This window comes from Rhinoraja longicauda, chromosome 2 (genome assembly GCF_053455715.1).
Source record: "Rhinoraja longicauda isolate Sanriku21f chromosome 2, sRhiLon1.1, whole genome shotgun sequence".
Classification (NCBI taxonomy): domain Eukaryota; kingdom Metazoa; phylum Chordata; class Chondrichthyes; order Rajiformes; family Arhynchobatidae; genus Rhinoraja; species Rhinoraja longicauda.
In genome coordinates this window covers 15,872,483-15,895,478 of record NC_135954.1, presented here as the reverse complement: position 1 = coordinate 15,895,478, position 22,996 = coordinate 15,872,483, and the positions used below count along the sequence as shown (strand labels likewise).

General features: G+C 42.9%; 1 protein-coding gene across 1 annotated transcript in view; it reads right to left on the bottom strand.

Annotated features, from left to right (window-relative positions):
* Positions 1-8,739: 8,739 nt before the first annotated feature.
* dap (death-associated protein) overlaps positions 8,740-22,996 on the bottom strand; it is a 74,590-nt gene continuing 60,333 nt past the window's right edge. Inside the window, exons 3-4 of the mRNA XM_078415365.1 lie at positions 15,558-15,603; positions 8,740-11,368 (exon numbers count right to left, since the gene is read on the bottom strand). Coding sequence (XP_078271491.1) covers positions 11,249-11,368; positions 15,558-15,603 — 166 coding nt within the window. The 3' untranslated portion in view covers positions 8,740-11,248. The remainder of the gene's footprint in view (positions 11,369-15,557; positions 15,604-22,996) is intronic.

Genomic DNA, 22,996 nt, shown 5'->3' with positions numbered 1-22,996 from the left:
AAGTGGATGAGCTTGAGGCTCAGTTAGAGATTGGTAGATACGACATTGTGGGGATTAGAGACGTGGCTGCAGGAGGATCGGGACTTGGAACTGAATATTCAGGGTTATGCGTCCTACAGAAAGGGCAGGAAGGTGGGCAGAGGAGGTGGGGTAGCTCTGTTGGTGAGGGATGAAATTCAGTCCCTTGTGAGGGGTGACATAGGGACTGACGATGTAGAGTCGCTCTGGATAGAGTTGAGGAATTGTAAAGGTAAGAAGCCACTAATGGGAGTTATCTACAGCCCCCCAAACAGTACCCTGGGTATAGGGTGCAAGTTGCAGCAGGAGTTAAAATTGGCATGTAACAAAGATAATGCCACCGTGGTTATGGGAGATTTCAATATGCAGGTAGACTGGGAAAATCACCTCTGGACCCCAAAAAAGGGATTTTGTAGAGTGCCTCCAAGATGGATTCTTAGAGCAGCTTGTATTGGAGCCTACCAGAGAGAAGGCAATTCTGGATTTAGTGTTGTCTAATGAACCAGATTTAATAATGGAACTCAAGGTAAAGGAACCGCTAGGAGGTAGTGACCATAATATGATAAGTTTTTATCTGCAATTTGAGAGGGAGAAGGTTAAATCAGAAGTGTCAGTGTTGCAGTTGAACAAAGGGGACATCGGTGGTGAGGAAGATGCAGGAGTCAATTATTAAAGAAGTAATAACGGCGCATTTGGATAGCAGTAAAAAGATTGGTCCAAATCAGCACAGATTTATGAAGGTGAGATGCCGTAAAATGTAGATAAATGTGAGGTTATCCACTTTGGCGGCAAAAACAAGGAGGCAGATTATTTCAATGGTGTCAGATTACGACAAAGGTAAGTGCAACGAGACCTGGGTGTCCTTGTACACCAGTCACCGAAAGTAAACATGCAAGTACAGCAGGCAGTGAAGAAAGCTAATGGCATGTTGGCCTTCATAATGAGAGGATTTGAGTATAGGAGTAAAGTGGTTTTTCTGAAGTTGTTCAGGGCCCTGGTGAGACCATATTGTGTGCAGTTTTGGTCTCCTATTTTGAGGAGGGACATCATTGCTATTGAGGGAATGTAGCGGTTCACGAGGTTAATCCCTGGGATGGCAGGACTGTCATACGAGGAAAGATTGGAAAGACTGGGCTTGTATTCATTGGAATTTAGAAGGATGAGAGGGGATCTTATAGAAACATACAAAATTGTAAAAGGACTGGACAAGCTAGATGCAGGAAAAATGTTCCCAATGTTGGGAGAGTCCAAAATCAGGGGCTACAGTCTAGGAATAAAGTGGAGGCCATTTAAAACTGAGACGAGAAAAAAAACACTTTTTTGTGAATTTGTGGAATTCTCTGCCACAGAAGGCAGTAGAGGCCAATTCACTGGATGAATTTAAAAGAGAGTTAGATAGAGCTCTTGAGGCTAGCGGAATCAAGGGGTATGGGGAGAAGGCAAGCACGGGTTACTGATTGTGGATGATCAGCCAAATTCAAAGTTAAGGATAGGTGGAGGAAATAACTGAGAAAGGACTGAGGAAATGGAATAGGAGGAAACATAACCAAGTTAGGGATGGGCTTCATTTGTATTCTGTGCCATACTGTGACTTGCCTCTCCTCTCTCCAAGTTTTCTTTCTCTTTCTCCCTCCTCGCGCCACAACAATCTGTCTGAAGAGGGGTCCCGATCCAAAATGATACCTATTGATGGTCTCCAGAGATGCTGCCTTACCTGCTCTGTTACTACTGCACTTTGTGTCCTTTTGTGTAAACCAGCATCTCCTTGTTTCTACATCTCATTTGCAGATATAGGTGACAGACCACTCCACCCCCAGTAATATATAAGGAGCCAGGAGTAGAACTGAACAATCAAAGAACATCCCGATTACACTTATGTACAAAGCATCTAATCCTCCTTTCGGCACCTCCAACGGGATCCCACTACTGGCCACATCTTCCCATCTCCACCCCTTTCTGCTTTCCACAGAGACTGTTCCCTCCGCAACTCCCTGGTCAACTCGTCCCTTCCCACCCAAACCACACACCCCCTCCCCAGGTACTTTTCCCTGCATCCGCAGGACATGCAACACCTGTCCCTTTACCTCCCCCGACTCCATCCAAGGACCCCAACAGTCTTTCCAGGTGAGGCAGAGGTTCACTTGCACCTCCTCCAACCTCATCTACTGTATCCGCTGTTCCAGATGTCAACGTCTTTACATTGGTGAGACCAAGAGCAGGCTCGGCGATCGTTTCACTGAACACCTCCGCTCAGCCCACCTAAACCTACCTGATCTCCCGGTTGCTCAACACTTTAACCCCCCCCCCTCCCATTCCCAATCTGACCTTTCTGTCCTGGGCCTCCTCCATTGTCAGAATGCGGCCGATCTCAAATTGGAGGAACAGCACCTCATAACATAACATAAAAAATAGGTGCAGGAGAAGACCATTCGGTCCTTCGAGCCAGCACCGCCATTCATTGTGATCATGGCTGATCGTCCCCAATCAATAACCCGTGCCTGCATCTCCCCATATCCTTCGATTCCACTAGCCCCTAGAGCTCTATCTAACTATGCCATTAGCTTTCTTCACTGCCTGCTGTACCTGCACTCCAGCTTTCAGTGACTGGTGTACAAGGACACCCAGGTCAAGCTGCACTTCCCACTTACCTAACCTGCCTCCATGTTTTAGCCGCCAAAGTGGATAAGCTCACATTTATCTATATTATACTGCATCTGCCACGCTCATATTTTGCTTGGGTAGCTTACACCCCAGTGGTATGAAAATGGACTTCTCTAACTTCAAATAGCCCTTGCTTTCCCCCTCTCTCCATCCCCTCCCCTTCCCAGTTCTCCCACCAGTTTTACTGTCTCCGACTACATTCTATCTTTGCCTCGCCCACTCCCATGACATCAGTCTGAAGAAGGGTCTCGACCTAAAACATCGCCCATTTCTTCTCTCGAGATGCTGCCTGTCCCGCTGAGTTACACCAGTATTTTGTGTCTAGTATCTACCTTTCGATTTAAATCAGCATCTGCAGTTCTTTCCTATACATTATGTACAAAGCATGATTGATTGCACTTCCCAAACCCATTATCTCTACCACCCAGGTCAATATCAGAACTTGCATGGAAACACCATTGCCTCTAATTTCTTGTCAAAATTTGCACACTATTCTAATCTTGAAACATATTGCCATTTCATTTTGATTAGATCAAATGCTAGAATTTACTACAAAAGCATTGCAGGAACATCACTGCCACACGACCTCATGAGCATCTATATACTAAAACTCTCTGTTTGTTTGTTCCTGAACTACAGCCAAAACAGTACACGATAGCGCGTCAATTTTAGGCCCACCTTACTCACCGTCGTCCTTTTGTTGCTAATGGAAGTTTCATTGAAATAGGTGTTATATTTTTTAAGTTATTCACATTTTAAAGTTTAAATCTATCTCCCAGGGAGGGAGGGGGAGGGATAAAGGGGGTTGAGGGGGATGGAATGGGGGGGGGGGGGGGGGATGGGGGAGGGGCGGGTGGAGGGGAGGAGGGAGGGAGGGGGTGAGGGGTGGGAAGGGGGGGGAGAGGGGAATGGGGGAGGAGAGGGTGCTGCACCAATGCAGGAGAGGTTTGGGCCCAATGGGTCCACTTGGTCTAGTATAGGAATAAACATAAACAGTGGCCTTTTCAATTACACTTCAATAGTCAATAGTCAATAGTCGTTTATTTGTTACATACACATAAATGTGTAGTAAAATGAAACATTACCCGCAGTTGAACAATAAGACCAATAAGATTAATCAATAAAAATGCAATAACACATACAATCACAACTAACACCAAACAAAAAGAAACATCCATCACAGTGAGTCTCCTCCAGTCCCTCCTCACTGTGATGGAAGGCCAGAATGTCTTTTTCTCTTCCCTGCCGTCTTGTCCCGCGGTCAGGCTGTTGGAGTTGCCACGTCGGGGCGGTCGGGGCTCCCGATATTGAAGCCCCCGCTGGGCGGTGAAAGGTCAACGGCCTATTTCAGGCCGCGCCGGATGGTGAAAGGTCCGCGACGGGCCGACCCAAGCCCCGCGATTCGGGGCGGGCGAACACGTTGCCTCTGCCGTTGCCGGAGCTCCCGATGTCGGCCCCCACCCAGGGGCCTGCGGGCTTCCGACGTCCACGCGGCCCGCGCCGGAGCCTCCGGAGACGAGTCGCAGCCGCGCCCGCAGCATCCGCAGGCAGCCAGCGCCGCAGGTGGTGAGTCCGCGCCGCGGGCTCTGCGAACCAGAGCCCCAGGTGTTCCCAGGTGAATGGCCGGTGGTAGGCCGCAACGGGAACGGAGACACGACACAGAACAAAGGTCACGTCTCCGTTCGGGAGAGAGAATGTTACAGTTCCCGTTCCCTCCCACCCCCCCCCCCCCCCCCCCCCAAAACATAACATACAACACTACATCATATTAAACTACAATTCAGACAAAAACAACAAAAAACACAAAAGACAGCGCAATCTACCAAAACATAATTGAAAGAGGGGCCTGGGCAAAAAATGTTTCATATATCATTAAAAGCCAAGCAGAGCAGGACCCATTTGGTAAAGTGAATGAAGTCGATGGAGCAATTGTTCAATGCAAGAACAGGATGTGTTACAGAAGGGAGAGTGTTAGATGTGTGTAGGAAGGAACTGCAGATTGTGGTTTAAACCGAAGATAGACACAAAAAGCTGGAGTAACTCAGCAGGCATCTCTGGAGAGAAGGAATGGGTGACGTTTCGGATCAAGACCCTTCTTCAGCCTGAATATGTCTCCCTCCGGTCAAGGTAAAAGTGATGGTTTTGCAGCCTGGTCTTGTGAGGAATGGAGGTGTGTATCCTGGTCTTGTGAGGAATGGAGATGTGTATCCATGGTAACAATATTTGTGATTAAAGTGGAGAAGAATTTTGTTTCTGTTCTGCACAATTAGTAACCAAAAAAAGTATTACAGTGCACATTTGATGTAACTTGAGTAAGTGCTGAGATGCTGTAAAGCCATCCACTAGGTATAATAAGATCACCCACGCTATCAGCAGGCACGAGTAGACAAATCAGATCCTGTCAGACAGAATGTGTAGCCGTGAAGAAGCTCCACAAAATCGTGACTACTTTGCCATGTTGTGTGAGGCCTGGATTTCTTGTTGCTCGTGGCATTATTATTGGCCAAACTATAGTTACTCACCTGTTGATCTGCTACATGACCATTCACCACAGATACAAGTTCCTGAAGAGTCTGAAGAAGGTTCTCTACCCGAAATGTCACCCATCAGATGACCTACGTCATTTTCTATCCAGAGATGTTGCTTGTCCTGCTGAGTTACCCCAGCATTTTGTGTCTATCTTCAGTGTAAGCCAGGATCTGTCGTTCCTTCCTACACATTATTCACCTGTAGATCTTCTACATGACCATTCACAACAGACACATGTGCAACCTTCCCATTTGTTTTGGAAGCAGGTATCAGCTGCTCCATGCCTTCACTAATGCACATAGTTGAGAGTACAGGTGGAAAAATATTTTATACTTGGAAAATTGCCCATCATTGAATGGTAGCAGTCGCTAAAAGTAGAGAACATACAATACTTAGAAAATGTAAACTGGAAATCAGTAGATAAACACAGCTGTTTAACAAATAACTTCCCTACATTATTCTTATGGGAATATATACTGTTGGGCGGATTATATTAAGAGTAATTTTCATTTAGTTTCTTGCCACTTTGTCTCTTTTAATCAAGTAATTAATCAAGGGTCCAATTCTCACCTTCATAGATGTGATCCCACTCCTGCCTGCTCTAATCTCTCTGGCCTTACCTCTTCCACAAACTAAAGTTTAACGCAAGCATAAAATGAAAGAATACAGACATAAAATGAAAGAAGCACAGGCTGTTCGGCCCACAATCCTTGTGCCGAACATCATGCCAGGACCAAATCTTATCTGCCAACACATGATCTCTATCTCTCCATTCTCTGTATATCCATATGCCTATACAAAAGTCTCTTAAATGCCACTATCGTATCTGCTTCCACCAACACCCCCAGAAGTTCATCCCAGGCACTTGCCATTTTCTATTTTTTTTTAAACTTGCCACACGCATCTTCTTTAAATTTTGCCCCACTCTCTTTAAAGCTATGCCGTCTTGTATTCACAATTTCCATGCTAGGGAAAAAGGTTTTGACTTTGTACAACTGATCAATAATGTTGACAACCAACAGTTCCACTATCTCAAGGCAATTAGTGGAAGGTGGTGATTGTATTACCAATTTTTTTTAAATAGCTCCTCCAAAATATTCCTGTTTCTTTATTTGAGCCATTGTTAGTCACGTGTGTGACCAAAAATGTGAAAAATTGTGGAATACATCTCTTCTAATTCTGAAAGAATTACAGGTATATTGTTTTGTACTGTATAAATGACTTATACAAATTTTACTTGATAAACTTCGACATTTATATATGTTGTGCTGACAATGTTTGTTTAGGGTCAGAAGTCAAATGACTGGTCACATGTGTGACCTCACATGGTCACGCACGTGACCAGTCATATTTGACCTCTGATCCTAAACAAACATTGTCAGCATAACATATAAAAATTTCACTTGATAAACTTCGAATATATGTCATATATACAGTACAAAACAATATACCTGTAATGCTTTCAGAATTAGAAGAGATGTATTCCACAATTTTTCACATTTTTGGTCACACACACGATTAAGAATGGCCCATTAATTCCTTCCATTCTCATCCTCTTTTACCCGGCTCCATCATTCTGGTGTGAAGAAAGGTCCTGACCCAAAACGTAATCTGTTTATTCCCTCCTCAGGTGCTGGCTGACTTGCTGAGATCCGGCAGCAGTTTGTGTTTTAAGATCTGCAGTTTCTTGTGTCTCCATTACTGCTCCACTGTGAAATTAGTTAATATGTCTACTTTGAAGGCATTTTCCTATGTCTGATGGGATTTGGGTGAGACTCTCTCACTTCTCCTCTTCTGCGATTCCTTCTGCTCTCCTGCTGTTTAATCATGTTCTGACCTGGACTTACTACATGAGCCTCGTGCGTTTCCTCACCACTTGCATTCACCACCATCTTGAACCAATTGTCTTCCAGTTGTTTCCAGGCCTTCGGGACTGAGCACAACCAGGATCTCGGGTATCATGGCTTCTCACAACAGTTCTCCCTCTGTGCATTATGCTCTGCCATATGCAAGTACCTTCTGGCCCCAATCCAGATAGAGCTCTAGGGGCTAGCAGAGTCAAGGGATATGGGGAGAAGGCAGGCACGGGTTACTGATTGTGGATGATCTGCCATGATCACAATGCATGGCAGTGCTGGCTCGAAGGGCCAAATGGCCTCCTCCTGCACCTATTTTCTATGTTTCACTCACTCACTCCCACAGCTCCAGGCATTGCTTTCCTAGATATGCCATGAGCCGTAGCTAGATCAGTACAGTGGTGCGCAGTGGTAGAGTTGCTGCGCCAGAGACTCTGCTTCGATCCTGACTATGGGTGCAGTCTGTACGGATTTTGTACGTTCTCCCTGTGACTGCATGGGTTTTCTCCCGGTGCTCCGGTTTCCTTCCACACTCCAAAGACGTACAGGTTTGTAGATTAATTGGCTTCTGGAAATTGTAAGTTATCTGTAGTGTGTAGTGCTAGTGTAAAGGATGATCACTGGTTCCTTTCATCCTATGCCAGATTGATGCATTCAACCAGCGCTTCTTCACGTTCCTGACGTTAACCAAGGATAACAAGCTCACTCACCTCCAGACCAGGGCCAATCATGCTTCTGACCACCGCTAGACCGGTGGCCTCATCGCTGCATTGCGCTGCTCACCCAACTGACCTGGGGGTGGCCGGGGTCTGCAGGACGGTTGCTGCTGGATCAAGCAGGGCTTCTGATGCCACCAGCCCCTCTCCCACCAGGCTGGGGCCACTGTCTTAGTTGGTTCTCATCTCCTCTTATCTCATGGATTTTGGTGGATCTGATGTCACTCCCACCCCTCTCCGCTACTTCCAGGACAGGGGCATCGTGCTGCGAGCTCCAACAGCTTCCCCTTGCTTGACCTTCCCCTTCCTGCTTGGTCGTACTGCACTCCTAGTTGCTTCCAGGCTGAGACCCTAGAAACTGACACTACTGGGTGCTGATGCCCTTCCTCCTATGCGAACCACACGACTTCCCCTACCCCCCAATCCTCTGATCCCCAATCCTCTCCCCACAGTACCTGGCCCGAGCCCCCCTCCCGCCATCTACCCTCCACAGACCCTGCGTCTGACCCCAGTCTCGATCCTTGTTGGGTTTTCACCAAGCTCCCTGATCTCCCCCTCTCTAATGCTGAATGGAGCCTTACCTTTGAACCCCTACGCCAACACCTCAACGAGTTCTCAACCTGTTATTATGTCACGCTCTTTTCCAGTCATCTCCGCCTCTGGGCCTATTTCTCTGGCAAAGAGTTCTACCCCCGGGATGTCCCCTTCGTCAGTCTCCAACATTTAAGGGCCTGTCCCACTTTAGGCAATTTTAAGGCGACTGCCGGCGACTAGGCTGTCGCCGACAGTTCGCTGGGTGTCGCGGGCATGATCGTCAGGAGTCGCGATTTTTATGGCCATCAGCCATTACATTTAAAGTGGGCTCCCAACCCAGATATGTATCCCTGAAACCAGATATGCATCTCCCGTACATTTTCAAAGAATGCCCACACACTTTTCACAAAAATCCACTTAGCCACTTTTTAAATTTTTTTTTTTAATACAGCTATTAGTAAACTGGAAGTAAATCCAGTTTATGCCTTGTTACAATGATGCTTGGTTTTTAAGTAACCCATACAAGATGTTATAGTTCAAAACTCTCAAGTACTTACCGACTTGTCAGTGATTTCAGCGAAAATTAGGACGCCGGAGATGCATTGACAGCGTGGGAATTTTGCGATGTTTCCGAAGACACTGTAATCTCGACCTGACTCGGCATTGTTGTGATCATTGTCGTCGGGTAAAAGAAAAGTTCGGCGATCTGCTACGACTTTGACAGTCGCCGGCAGTCGCCTTAAAATTGCCTAAAGTGGGACAGGCCTATCACTCTCTATGGACCATTTAATTTCCAACTATCACCACAATATCAATCGTCTTGATTTCTTCACTCTTCGTAGACACTCCAATCTCACCCCCACCGAACGCACAGCCCTCTGCTCACTCAGTAATAATCCCAATACTGTAATCAAACCCGACAAGGGAAGTGCCGTTGTAGTTTGGCACACTAATCTCTGCCAGACCAGGCGTCACCTCCTTGTACCTATCCCCCTCGACCATGAACCCACGGACAAACACCAGGCCACAATCTCCCAGAACGTCAGTCTGAAGATGACTACTGACCTGGAATGATGCCAGTCCATTCACTTCCCAGATGCTGCTCCACCTACTGAGTTCCTCCAGCACTTTGCTCAAGATTCCAGCATGTGCACATTTTTGTATCCCCATCATTCTCTTTGTCATTTATTCTCTCCAGCCCGTGATAGACCTCTCCCTTTGCTGCAGGTGCCATTTTGCATATAGACTCAGAGTAATACAGCACAGAAACAGGCTCTTCAGCCCTGTTGACCAAGCAGCCCCATCTAAGCTACTTCCATTTGCCTGTGTTTGGCCTATAGCCCTCTAAAGCTTTCACATTTAATATCATTACTGGGCTTATGTTCACTGGAATTTAGAAAGATGAGAGGGGATCTTATAGAAACATATACAATTCTTAAGGGATTGGACAAGCTAGATACAGGAAAAATGTTCCCAATGTTGGGGGAGTCCAGAACCAGGGGGTCACAGTTTAAGAATAAAACTTTCTCAGAGTTGTGAATCTGTGGAATTCTCTGCCACAGAAGGCAGTGGAGGCCAATTCACTGGATGCTTTCAAGAGAGTTAGATATAGCTCTTGGGGCAAATGGAATCAAGTGATATCAAGTGATATGGGGAGAAAGCAGGAACGGGGTACTGATTTTGGATGATCAGCCATGATCATATTGAATGGCGGTGCTGGCTCGAAGGGCCGAACGACCTACTCCTGCACCTATTTTCTATGTTTCTATATCCATGTGTCTGTCCAAATGTCTTTTAAATTATATGAAACTGAGCGTTTATAGTTCAACTTGACTTTTAAGATTTGTCAGGATACTAAATTTTACATTCATCTCTCACACATCACTGACAAGCAAATTATCAGATCACTGTTTCAATCCACTTCATGAAAGTTTGCTTTACATAATGGGTTACAACCACATGCATCTGGACATCATTAAGGAAAATTTAAATTCAGTTTTCAAAAATAAAACTGAAATAGAAAGTCAGAATCAGCAAACGTGACAATTAAATTACTGGATCATCTTTAGAAATTCTTCACATTCATTCAATGTCCTTTAAGAAAGAAAACAGCCATTTTTTCCTGTGTGGTCTATATTTGATTTGGTGCTCACAGCAAACTATTGCTTTTTAAATTTTAAATGCTCTCTGGAATGGCCCATCAAAGAAAACTGGTTAGGCAATAAATGCAGGACTTTTCTCACATGGAGAGGGGCTAAAACAGTGGCTACCAAATTTCCTAAATTACAACAGTGACGAAAAGTCAAGAAATATATTAAATTGAATGCAAAGTGCTTTGGAACATTCAGAGGTTGTAAAAGAGCTAAAGTAATGTAGGAATGTGCAGAGATTAAATTGCTGAGCACATGAAATTGGAGCGCCATCTCCTGAAAATTACTCCAATTTCATGCACGCATGCTTCGAATTGTCTTTGTATTTACTTCTGGCGCACATTTAGTTCAATTTATAACAGGGTTTACAACGTGCATACAAGTGTCTGTGAGAATCAGCATTGACTATGCGGTAACTAACATACAGGCAGGACACGCACATGGCCAATTCACTCGTAAATTTCTCACACATGCACCAATGTCAGACATTCTGCCACCAATTTCTTTATCATTCCAGAAGCAGAGCTGATATTTCTGAGATTATGTTAAAAAAAAAAGGCCAAAACCAATATCCCAGGTGCCGATTTAATTAAAAAATGGCTAATTAATTTCCAAACATGTTTTGACAAGGTTTATAAAATTTAAAACCATAGATCTTTCTAAAGAGAAAAATAAATTGCTTCAAATATCTTAGACATTAGGAAACCAATTAATGGTTTGATATCTCCCATAGGGTTACTGATCTGCACAAACATCTGTACATCCATTTCAAGGGTTGGGCTCTTCATTTGCGAGGCTGGTGGATGGATTGATTAATCTGATGTGAAACAGGCAGTTTCTCCACTGATGGATAAGGCTTCTGGTGGGCAACTTGTGCGGCTGCTGGAGGAAAGTCTTTATCCCCCTGTGGAAGGAATAACCAAACCACAATCAATCCGTATCCAACAACGCAAGGTAGGTAATTACGTAAACCCACCTTTCCACAAAAGTTTTCTGGGGAAAAAAGCTTCAATTTTTGACGTCAAGAGCTCCAAACCAATTTACAGTCCACAAAGTACGCTTGCTGAAGTAACTATTGTTATTCTGCAAATCAAGGGGTCAACCTGTACACAGCAACTTCCTCCACTCAACAAAGGGGTACAAATGGAATCATTACTTGGGGCTTTGAAGGACAAATATTAGATAGAAAACCTGGGCCATAGATTGATAAAGTGTGGAAACAGGCCCTTCGGCCCATCTGGCCAACATGTCCCAGCTACATCTCTACTTTTTTTTTTAGTATTCTTTGGGATTATTTGCTTTGAACTGAAGTCATTTAAGAGCGGCACGGTAGCGCAGCGGTAGAGTTGCTGCTTTACAGCGAATGCAGCGCCGGAGACTCAGGTTCGATCCTGACTACGGGTGCTGCACTGTAAGGAGTTTGTACGTTCTCCCCGTGACCTGCGTGGGTTTTCTCCGAGAACTTCGGTTTCCTCCCACACTCCAAAGACGTAATTGGCTGGGTAAAATGTAAAAATTGTCCCTAGTGGGTGTAGGATAGTGTTAATGTACGGGGATCACTGGGCGGCACGGACTTGGAGGGCCGAAAAGGCCTGTTTCCGGCTGTATATATATGATATCTCACCCACCAGTCACAGGAACAGGAGCCAGTTGTTCAGCTCAGTGCCTATCTCCCACCACCCATTTACATTAAAAGATCTGTATTCTGATTCCATTTACATCCCCTGGTTAATAACTCTTAATATTTTTGTCCAATAAGACACCATCCACCCAGTCTTGACATTTTCAATGGATTATCCACAGCAGTTTATTTTGGGGGGAGGGATGCAAAGGAGTTCCAGATTTCCACTATTCTGGGTAATTAATAGCTTTCCGATCTGAACAGTTTAGCTCTAATTTTAAATTCTCCCTCATTCTTGTGTATCTGACCAAAGGGGATGATTTCTCTACAAATAATACTGTGTGGCATTCCATCAGGAATATCAGCCTGGTCTATGCACTGAAAAATCTACAGTGGGGCCTGTCTCAAGAAGTAAGAGTACTACTGTTTGAAGAAGGGTCCCAACTCAAAACATCGCCTGTCCATTCCCTCCACAGATGCTGCCTGACCAGCCGAGTTCTTCTGGCACTTTGTGTTTTGCTCTAGATTCCAGCATCCACAGTTCCTTGTCTCCAAGAGTGTGCCCCCTCAGAAGGAAAGTCTAATGACATCTAATGTGAGTTGTTGGACAGCAGCCGTTCAGGACAAGTACTATTGCTCTCAAATTCATCCCTGTCAGAATATATTACACAATCATATTTTAGCCTCCAAAGGGAATGAATTCTGGGATCTTCAGTGGATTTCAAATAAATGCACAATTGCCTGTGAAGTAACCTGAGATAAGGAATGCCGTTGTACAAGTGCAATTCTTTACAATCCTTTCTCTGCAAGCGAGAATTAAATCTCAGGAATTCAATTCAACTGTGTATTTTTATGTGCTTGTGAGCGAGTCTCCTTTAAAATTCAGTGAGACTGCACTCTTCATGTAGGCTCAGAAAGATTGGGAAAGATGCAGAAATTACATTTCCAAAAGTAAACACAGTTTAAATTTCCTAACAAGTGGTTTCTGTTTTACATGGTTTTTCTTGGGTTTTCCCCAATCTTCCTGTTGACAATCTTTCAAAGATTACAAGAAAATCCCTACTGGGGAACAACGGCCTAATAGTTCCAGGGCTTTTTGTATGTTTTTGGAGAGCTGGTGGAATTTGGAAATCCAGACATTATTTGTATAGCGTCAACATGGTTTTGACAGTGAGCTCATGGACCCCACCTAGTGGTGAAACCCAAGCATGACAGCATACAAAGAGCCTACTTTGGACTACATTAGATTCCAAATACTTTAAGCCGACAATGTCCAGCCAGCACTGCCACCTTTCTGCGTTTCTGCCAGTAGTGTTGAATTTTTCAAGTAAAGGGTAGCTGAAAGCTTTAAGCAATAATACTACACTATCAAAAACTATTGCTCGGAATATCTCCTGCTTGTCCCAGCCTCAAATTCATACAATTCTCAAGCCCATGTCCCCATTTTAAATTTTCCATGAAACCCATCAGCTGCTCTCTCATTGTTAGTGCCATTAAATTGTTCAGTTTCCAGTTTCCCTAGCCATGTTAGCTGATACTATTAGCTCTACTCTGTCCTCCGGTAAAATTTATTTTTGCTTCAGATCTATCACCCTCCTCCTTCTAAATAAAGCCACACAAAACCACTCTGTCATTGGACGCAACGTTCCAGTCAACGTCTCCTCCCTCACCCAATACACATATTACTTCCCAACCACCAAGTCAATGTTTCTCCAACAGCTGAGACTGGACCAGACCGTTTGTAATTTTACCATCTCATTTTGTCAAGAGTTCAATGATAGAGCTGCTTCATTTCCATGTCCAGCTCTGTTACACTGCCTTGTGTTGCTGCTGAAACTCTCATCTACAATGTTACCTCAAGAATTGAACATTCCAATATTCTGCTGGCTGGCCTTAGATTTTCTACCTTCCATAAACTTGAAATCATACATTGGCTTACAGTCACAGTTTGCAGCATGGAAACATCGTTCAGTCCACCTCATCCATGTCAACAAAGATGCCTTCTACTTTCTGCTGTTGGCCCGCATCTCTCCAAACCGTTCCTATCCATGAACCTGTCCAAATGTCAAATTGTACCTTGCTCAACTACTTCTGGCAGGTTGCTACATATACCCACCACCCTCTATGTGAAAAATGCCACTCGGGTACCCTTTAAATGTTTTGCCTCTCACCTTAAACCTATGCTGCCTAGTTTTAGAATCCCCTATCTTGGGTAAAAGAAAGTGACCATCCATTTTATGATTTCCCTTGCAATTTTAGATACCTCTAAGACCACCCCTATGCCTACTTACAACCACGTCCATCTAGTCTCTTTTTTACTCCAGCCCTCCAGTCCTTGCAACATCATCTTAAATCTATTCTGCGCCCTCTAGATTAATTAGATCCTTCCTATAGTATAGCAAGCAGAACTGCATAGAATGCTCCAAGTGCAGTCTCACTCTTGCACATCCTTAGCCTCCTACAGAAAGTAATTAGGCAAAATCAACAGTTTTCTGGAAGAGAAATCATATTCATTGGAGTTCTTTGTGGCTTAAACCAAGTCTTGTTCATTTAATCACCTGTTGTCCTTGGGTTGCACTGTCTCCATATCAGGCATCAACTCAATATTAAAAATGTCACCTTTGTTTCCAAATTCTTCCTCTGCCCCATCTCTACCATCTTCAATCTTCCATTCCTGGACTCTTGTAGATCCCCAAATTAATTCTCCACCAATGTTGTCCATCTCCAGCCTCAGCCCCAGGTTTTGCAATTTCCCACCTAAACTTCCCTATCTTCTTCCCTGATGTTAAGATGCCTACATTATACAACCATGGACTCCTGATCACTAGTATATCTAATATAATCCCCCTAATATTCCCTGTGGATTGGTGTCAAATATTGTTTGATAATACTCCTCTGAAACATCTTGGGGTCCTTTAGCAAGGCAGGAGGATCAATAACTGAAAACATTGGATTGTCAGCAGAGGTGATGCAAGATCTCACTATGGAAGCTCTAGACTTCAAGGGGAAGCACTTTCTTTGACCAGATACATAATGCAGTGGTCATAGATGTAGAGGGAATGTAGTAGAGAGGTGAACAAACTGCAAAATGAACAGTCCAACAAATATGTTTAAACCAAGAAAGCACAAAATGAAATGAAGGGATAGAACCAAATCAGGAGAAACTATTCTAACAAGAAAATGGTTAGTTTGTTGCCAGAACAAGAAGATTGAAGAGCCCTTTAAGGGGAAAATTTTTTGAAGGGGAAAGAAATAGAAGGTTATGCAGATCAGATAAGATAAAGTAAGAGACGACCAGTGGAGAGCATAAACATCAGCCCAGGTCAGATGGGTCAATCAGGCCAATACACAAAATGTTAACTGGCTCTTTTTAATTTTCTTTATGCTGACTGATTGGACGCATTTCTAGCAACCTATATTAAAAATAATTTTGCTCAGTAACAGGTTAAAATGGAGAGAGAAATTATCTTACCCTTGCTACGGCTCCAGAGATAATTATCGGTACAGTTAGTTTTGGGCTGTAAAAGAAAAAAAAATGTGATTGAACGGTTTATCAGAATATAATATTAATAATTAATAGTTTTCAGAGCTTTAGTATTGAAGGTTGATGTAAGCACATATGTAGGAGAAATAAAGCGGTTAGACTTGTGACTGAAAGTACTAGTGATCGGGATAAATTTAAGTTAAGGCCTTGGAAAAGATTCACAAGGAGCAAAGGTGAACACTTGACGACTCAGAGATTATATTGGGAATAGTAAAACTCTGGCCAGACAATTGATATAATTCTTCATCCATTTCATGTGACAAAGAAATATTACTCATTGGAATTCAATGCCAATGATACATAAAATTCACAGGAACACCAACATTTACAGAAAGCATGAGGTTTAACATAATAAACATTACTGACAGCAATGGCAAAAACCCAAGGTTTGCTTGTCTTATTTTCCATTAAACATCACCCAGTGATATATAGGCAAACTTCTTTCAGTTTGTTTTATCTTGTTTTCCTCAATCATTCTACTTCATTCAAGGCTTTCTTTATAACTGGTGACCTTGGGAAAGTTAAAATCGCCTTTATAATAGCCGTGTTAATTTTACTTTGTTCAATGACCTACCTGTATATCTGTTGCTCCACTACCATTAACAATTGGGAAATATATAGTGGATCCCCCTCATAGTGACTGCACCTTTCTTATACTCGAGTTCTACCCATATGCTCACTGGATGAGCCATCTAAGTTCTCTCTTTGTGAAGCCGTGACATTCTCCCAACTGCTACTCCCCACCTATTTTATGTCCCTCTGTCACATCTGAACCATATATATGCTGAAACATTGATCTGCCAGCCTTTCCTTTCTCACAACACAGTTTCTGCAATGGCCACAAGTATCTTCCATATCAGAACATTATTGCACAAACACTAACATCTCCTGTACAGCAATACTGATGCACACATTCCTCCTGTATACACATTCACACACATACAAGCACCCCTGTCCATGGGCATTATTATATCTGCACCCACTGAGCACAAGTGTGCAAGGGCAATGTATATATACAACCACATACTTCCCGCTGCTGTGAGACTGTACAACCAGCGCAACTCCCAGCAGACCAGTCGACAGACCAGTTAACAGTAACAGTTAAAAAACCCACAGTAAATGACAATTATCCTTATCTTTATTTTTATTTATAATGAATGTCTCTAGCTATCCACTTGCTGCTGTAACACTGCAGATTTCCCCGGTGTGGGACAAATAAAGGAATATATTATTATTATTAAAGATGTACATAAGTACTTCATATAATTATTTTTATTTATATAACTTGTACCTTCTACACAATAACATTCATTCTCAAGTACTTTGTGTTTGTGCCCAAGTACCTACGTTGTGACAGTAAAATCAGTGACCCTTTGCACAGACACTCACCATAATTTAGAAGGATGAGAGGGGATCTTATCGAAACATATAAGATTATTAACGGGTTGGACATGTTAGAGGCAGGAAACATGTTCCCAATGTTGGGGGAGTCCAGAACCAGGGGCCACAGTTTAAGAATAAGGGGTAGGCCATTTAGAACGGAGATGAGGAAAAACTTTTTCAGTCAGAGAGTTGTAAATCTGTGGAATTCACTGCCTCAGAAGGCAGTGGAGGCCAATTCTCTGAATGCATTCAAGAGAGAGCTAGATAGAGCTCTTAAGGATAGCGGAGTCAAGGGGTATGGGGAGAAGGCAGGAACGGGGTACTGATTGAGAATGATCAGCCATGATCACATTGAATGGTGGTGCTGGCTCGAAGGGCTGAAAGGCCTACGCCTGCACCTATTGCCTATTGTCTAAAACATAAATTAGATAAAGTCCCTGATCATTTGCCAGTTGAGAATGGGAAAGAGAGGCTGGCATTATCATTCTCCTGGACTTGAGTGACCCACATTATGAATTAATGGCATCAACATTCAAAATTACCAAATGATCTAAACGCATCTTTAACTATTCAGCACTCAAAGGTTTGTATTCATAAATGTCTCAAAGTAATTTATGTACGATGAATTATTCCACTACAAATAAAATCAATACCCTGTTGCTGAACACAATGGTACTTCTGAATATTGTACTAATATCTAAGATAAGATGATTGAAGGGTCTTGACCTGAAATGTCACCCACTTCTCTCCAGAGATGATGTCTGTCCCGCTGAGTTACTCCAGCAGACGCATTTAGTGTCTATCCAAGGTCAGATGAGATGTACATGTCAAGACACCCATTTTACAAGAAGAATTTAAATTCAGATCTATATTGAGTTCTAATTTAAAACTTTGATTTAAAATTTAATTGACTGGTAGTATGTGCACGGCTGTTACTGTCACAAAATAATTTTCACAAACATGCATCCATGATTTATTTTTCTCCCACACATATAAATAAAATAGTTCATGTCCTGTACTGAGAACTTGCAATGGGTTCTTTATTGAGTCATGGCTTATTGAGCTAATAAAACAGAATGAGAAACCACGAGGAAATTTCATATACGACCTGATTTAATATTCTGTTAGCTAATTTTAAAAGTAAACCATTGTAAAACTGTCAAGTGCCAAAAGCAGACATGGAGAACTGAACTGTAACGAGCGTTTTGCTGCAAAAGGTACATAGTCATGCATAATCCCTACAAATTCAAACACTAGCATGTTTAAACATTGATGTGTTTAACTTAGCTTCGGATATTTACTTGAGACCAGGAAGAAAGCAGGAGTAGGAAATTTGGGCAGGAAACCTGGAACCACAGATTTCCTTAAGTGACCTGACAAAATTAACCGCGAAACACGTTTTAAAGTTTTGATTGGTTTTTGCCTGCCAGTTCTCGTTTGGAGGATAGACGTCGATAAATCAGACATTGATGAAGGGATGCCATGTGAATATCAGCTTGATGGGTCCCGAGAGAAATATTCCTGCTTTGCTTGGCCCATAAATAGTGTAACACATCCACACCACGAATATGGTCTTTCTCTTGCACGTTTACCCGCAGATGTTCCCATAACTCAGGAATTCAGGCTTTCTCGTGTAAAAAAAGTTAAAATTACTGGTTTACAAATGACTGAACTGCATTTGGAAATGAGCAACTTGGATGCCAGCAAGTTGGAATATTTAAAATCTTTCTGCATTCGCATGCATACTTGGCTGAACTCTCCTTGGAAGTTAAAGTGCTGCCTTTAACATTGAATAAACTAACAGCATATGAATGAGAGCTGAAGTCATTCTTGGTAGAGACACAAGTCTGGAATAATTCTCTGTAGTTGTACAAGATCCACATTGTTAAAAGCAAGTTGCCACAAAGTAATTATTTTTTAGTAACTAAACATTTCATTACAACATAGATGCATGCTAAAGTGACCACCCACAGGTGAAACCCCTGGAGGGCATGGGAAGTGACACAGCTGGCGTCCTGGTGCCATCGCAACAACCTGGAGCTCAATGCTCTCAAGACAGTGGAACTAATTGTAGACTTTTGAAGAGATCCCCCTCCCCTCCCCCCACTCACCATCAACAACACCATATTCGTGGTGTCACATCTGTGGAGTCATTTAAGTTCCTTGAAACCATCATCTCCAGGGACCTTAAATGGGGGGCCACCATCGACTCCACAGTCAAAAAGGCCCATCAGAGGATGTACTTCCTGCGGCAGCTGAGAAAACACAATCTGCCCCAGGCAATGATGGTCCAATTCTATACTGCTATCATTGAGTCCATCCTCACCTTCTTCTTCATGGTCTGGTTTGGCTCAGCCACCAAGCACGACATCCAGAGGCTGCAACGGATCGTTTGATCAGCTGAGAAGGTTGTAGGCTGGAGCCTTCCCCCCCCATTGACGAACTGTACACCGCAAGGGCCAGGAAGCGGGCGGGCAAGATCATCTCTGACTCCTCTCTCCCTGGCCACAAACTCTTTGAAACACTTCCCTCTGGAAGGCGACTCCGGACTGTCAAAGTAGCCACAGCCAGACATAAAAACAGTTTTTTCCCCCACGAGTGATAGTTCTACTCAATAACCAAAGTCTGCAGTCTCTTTTTTGCTCTGGTTTATTTTCACCCACATGTTTAGACCGTAATGGTGTATCATTATTGTTTTGATGTGTTTATGCTTTATTCTTAATTGTTAACTATATGTTTGTGTTGTCATTTGTGAGCGGAGCACCAAGGCACATTCCTTGTATCATACTTGGCCCGTCCGTCCGTCCGTCCGTCCGTCCATCCATCCATCCATCCATCCATCCATCCATCCATCCATCCATCCATTCATTCATTCATTCATTCATTCATTCATTCATTCGTTATGCAATCCTTGCAGCTGGAAAAGTAGGGTTTCTCAGATAATACCAATTTACACCTTTCAGATGATACCCTGTTTTACATCCCATTCTAAAAAACTGCCTCATCTCCCTTGAGCTTTCATGCTTAACTGAGAATCTTACATGCAGATAGATCACTGCTGAGAAACTTTTAGATATCCACTAGACCAAGTGGCCTCGTTGGGCCCAAACCTCTCCTGCATTGGTGCAGCACCCTCTACCCTCCCCCCTCCCTCCCCCCCTTCCTTCCTCCCTCTCCCTTCCCTCCCTAGGAGATAGATTTAAACTTTAAAATGAGAATAACAAAAAATATAACACCGATTTCAATGAAACCTTCCATTAGCACCAAAGGGATGACGGTGAGTAAGGTGGGTCTAAAATTGTCACGCTATCATGTACCGTTTTGGCTGTAGTTCAGGAACAAACAAACAAAGAGTTTTAGTATATAGATGTACACAAATGAACACGGGCTTTCCTTGCCTATATAGCACTTCACTCTCTCAAATCTGAGAACTCTGGCTAGCCAATAACTATTATTATTAGCCAAGTCATGCAATTCCCCACTTTGGACATTTATCACTGTCACTGAATCAAGATCCTGGAATTCTTCCCAACTAACTTGCCACAGGACCACTTTCTTCACTTTTTATTGATGTTCTCGATGTAAAGGTTGGAGGGGTAATCTGCTCATTTTCAGATTGTCGTAAGATCTGTGCAAATGTTTACACAACAGATGAAGCTCAAGAAATTTCAACATATCGGGTTTTTAATCCTGACTGGCAGATGATCTTTAGTTTAGAAGCATCTCTCAGCAGTGTGGTGCATGCATTCTAAGGCACAGAGATATGTCATAAGACTGGACCGAACAGCAAGTCAGATACCTTCAAAAGACAATTGAGTTAGATAGAGCTCTTAATGATAGCGGAGTCAGGGGATATGGAGAGAAGGCAGGAACGGGGTACTGATTGTGCATGATCAGCCATGGTGAATGGTGGTGCTGGCTCAAAGGGCCGAATGGCCTACTCCTGCACCTATTGTCTATTGTCTAATTGTTGTAAAAATGTCGTTGTTAAAGGTTTGTCAACAAAAAAAATAGACTGTGTTCGAAATAAATAGATCAGAGAGAACCAGGAGTCACAACTTTGTTATGCAGATCCAGATTTAGGTTAATTGTCAGGAGAATTTTGTTTTCCCCCAGAGACTGTACATCATAGAAACATCGAAAATAGGCGCTGAAGGAGGCCATTTGGCCCTTCGAGCCAGCACCGTCATTCATTGTGATCAAGGCTGATCATCCCCAATCAGTAACCCGTGCCTGCCTTCTCCCCATATCCCTTGATTCCGCTAGCCCCTCGAGTTCTATCTAACTCTCTTTTAAATTCATCCAGTGAATTTATCCATCCATTGATACTATCCTTCATGAAGCATGTGAATGTTGCTAAAAGAACTGGATAAGAATTTAATACATCCTTAAAAAAAACGACACTGATCAACCTCACATTGAAGATTACTTTCAGTCTTTACATTTCTTTCTTCACTTATCCTCCCATTAAAATAAGCTTGTGCATTGACTGTTCACACAATCACACACTGCAGTTTATTTATATTTAATCATACATTTAAATTATGACTGTTCAATTAGCCACCTGGGGGCAGTCTATCTCCACAGTTTATAAAAAGGCACGTCATAATGTAGACTTGAGTTTAGTTTAGTTTAGTTTAGTTTAGAGATACAGCTCGGAAACAGGCCCTTCGGCCCACCGAGTTCGCACAGACCAGCGATCTCCGCTCATTAACACTGTCCTACACACACTAGGGACAATTTACACATACATCAAGCCAATGAACCTACAAACCTGTACGTCTTTGGAGTGTGGGAGGAAACTGAACATCTCGGAGAAAACCCACGCGGTCACGGGGAGAACGTACAAACTCCATACAGAATAGTCGGGATCGAACCTGGCGCTGCAAGGTAGCAACTCTACCGTTGCGCCACCCTAGTGTTTCAATGGAGCAGTGTACTCTTGCCATGGACCCCTTGTAGTAACCACAGGATTTACGTGCTCCAATTTAAACTGTCTACTGGTGAAGAAAGCTCCTCAGATTGCACTAAATCACAGCACCTTTTTCGTCATTTACCCTGACGATCTGTTCAGTAAGGTGTAGCCAATAAAAAGAAACACACTTCATAGTCCCATGTCTGCAGGCAGTGCTACTTTTTCTTTTCACAATGTATTTGTCTAGGAAATTGTTCTTAGACACAAAGTCCTCGTTATCCATAAGGTGATAGGGTTACAAACTTCCCCCATGAAACAAAACTTTCAAGTACCTCTCATACCTAATACACACAAATAAATAATGGGCACAGAGTGCTGGAATAACTCAGCAAGCAGCACCTTTGAAGAACATGGATGGGTGACATGAAAGGGGAGAAATGGCTCTGAATCCAGGTGGCGCACAGGGAAGAGAGGAAGGAGGAAAATAAATATTAAATAAATAAATAAGGGCAAAGGCATGAGAAAGCAAAATAGATTTTTTAATTGGAAGGCCACCAAGACATCTCCTGGTTGCTAACCATTTTAATTCCCTTCCCATTCACATATTGACCTTTCTGTCGTCCCAGGCCTCCTTCTTTGCCAAATGAGGCCAAACACAAACTGGAGGAACAGCACCTTATATTCCGCTTGGGTATCTTAAATCCTAACGGTACGAACGTTGAATTCTCTAATTTTAGGTAACTACCTGAAAATAACCCCCCCCCCCTTTTCTATCTATTTATTTATGTATCTGTCATTTATTTATTCCTTTATTTACCCTCACCCCACCAAAAAAATCAGTCTGCAGTAGGATCTTGACCCAAAATGTTACCTATCCATGTTCTCGAAAGATGCTGCCTGACTCTAGTACATCGTGTCATGTTTTGTATAAACCAGTATCTGCAGTTCCTTGTACACCCTTAAATAAATATGGAAATTCATTATAATATTTCAAAAGAATGAACACACATTAATAAACATGAAAATGAATAAATACCAAAAAGGAATTGATATCAGATAATGAACAACA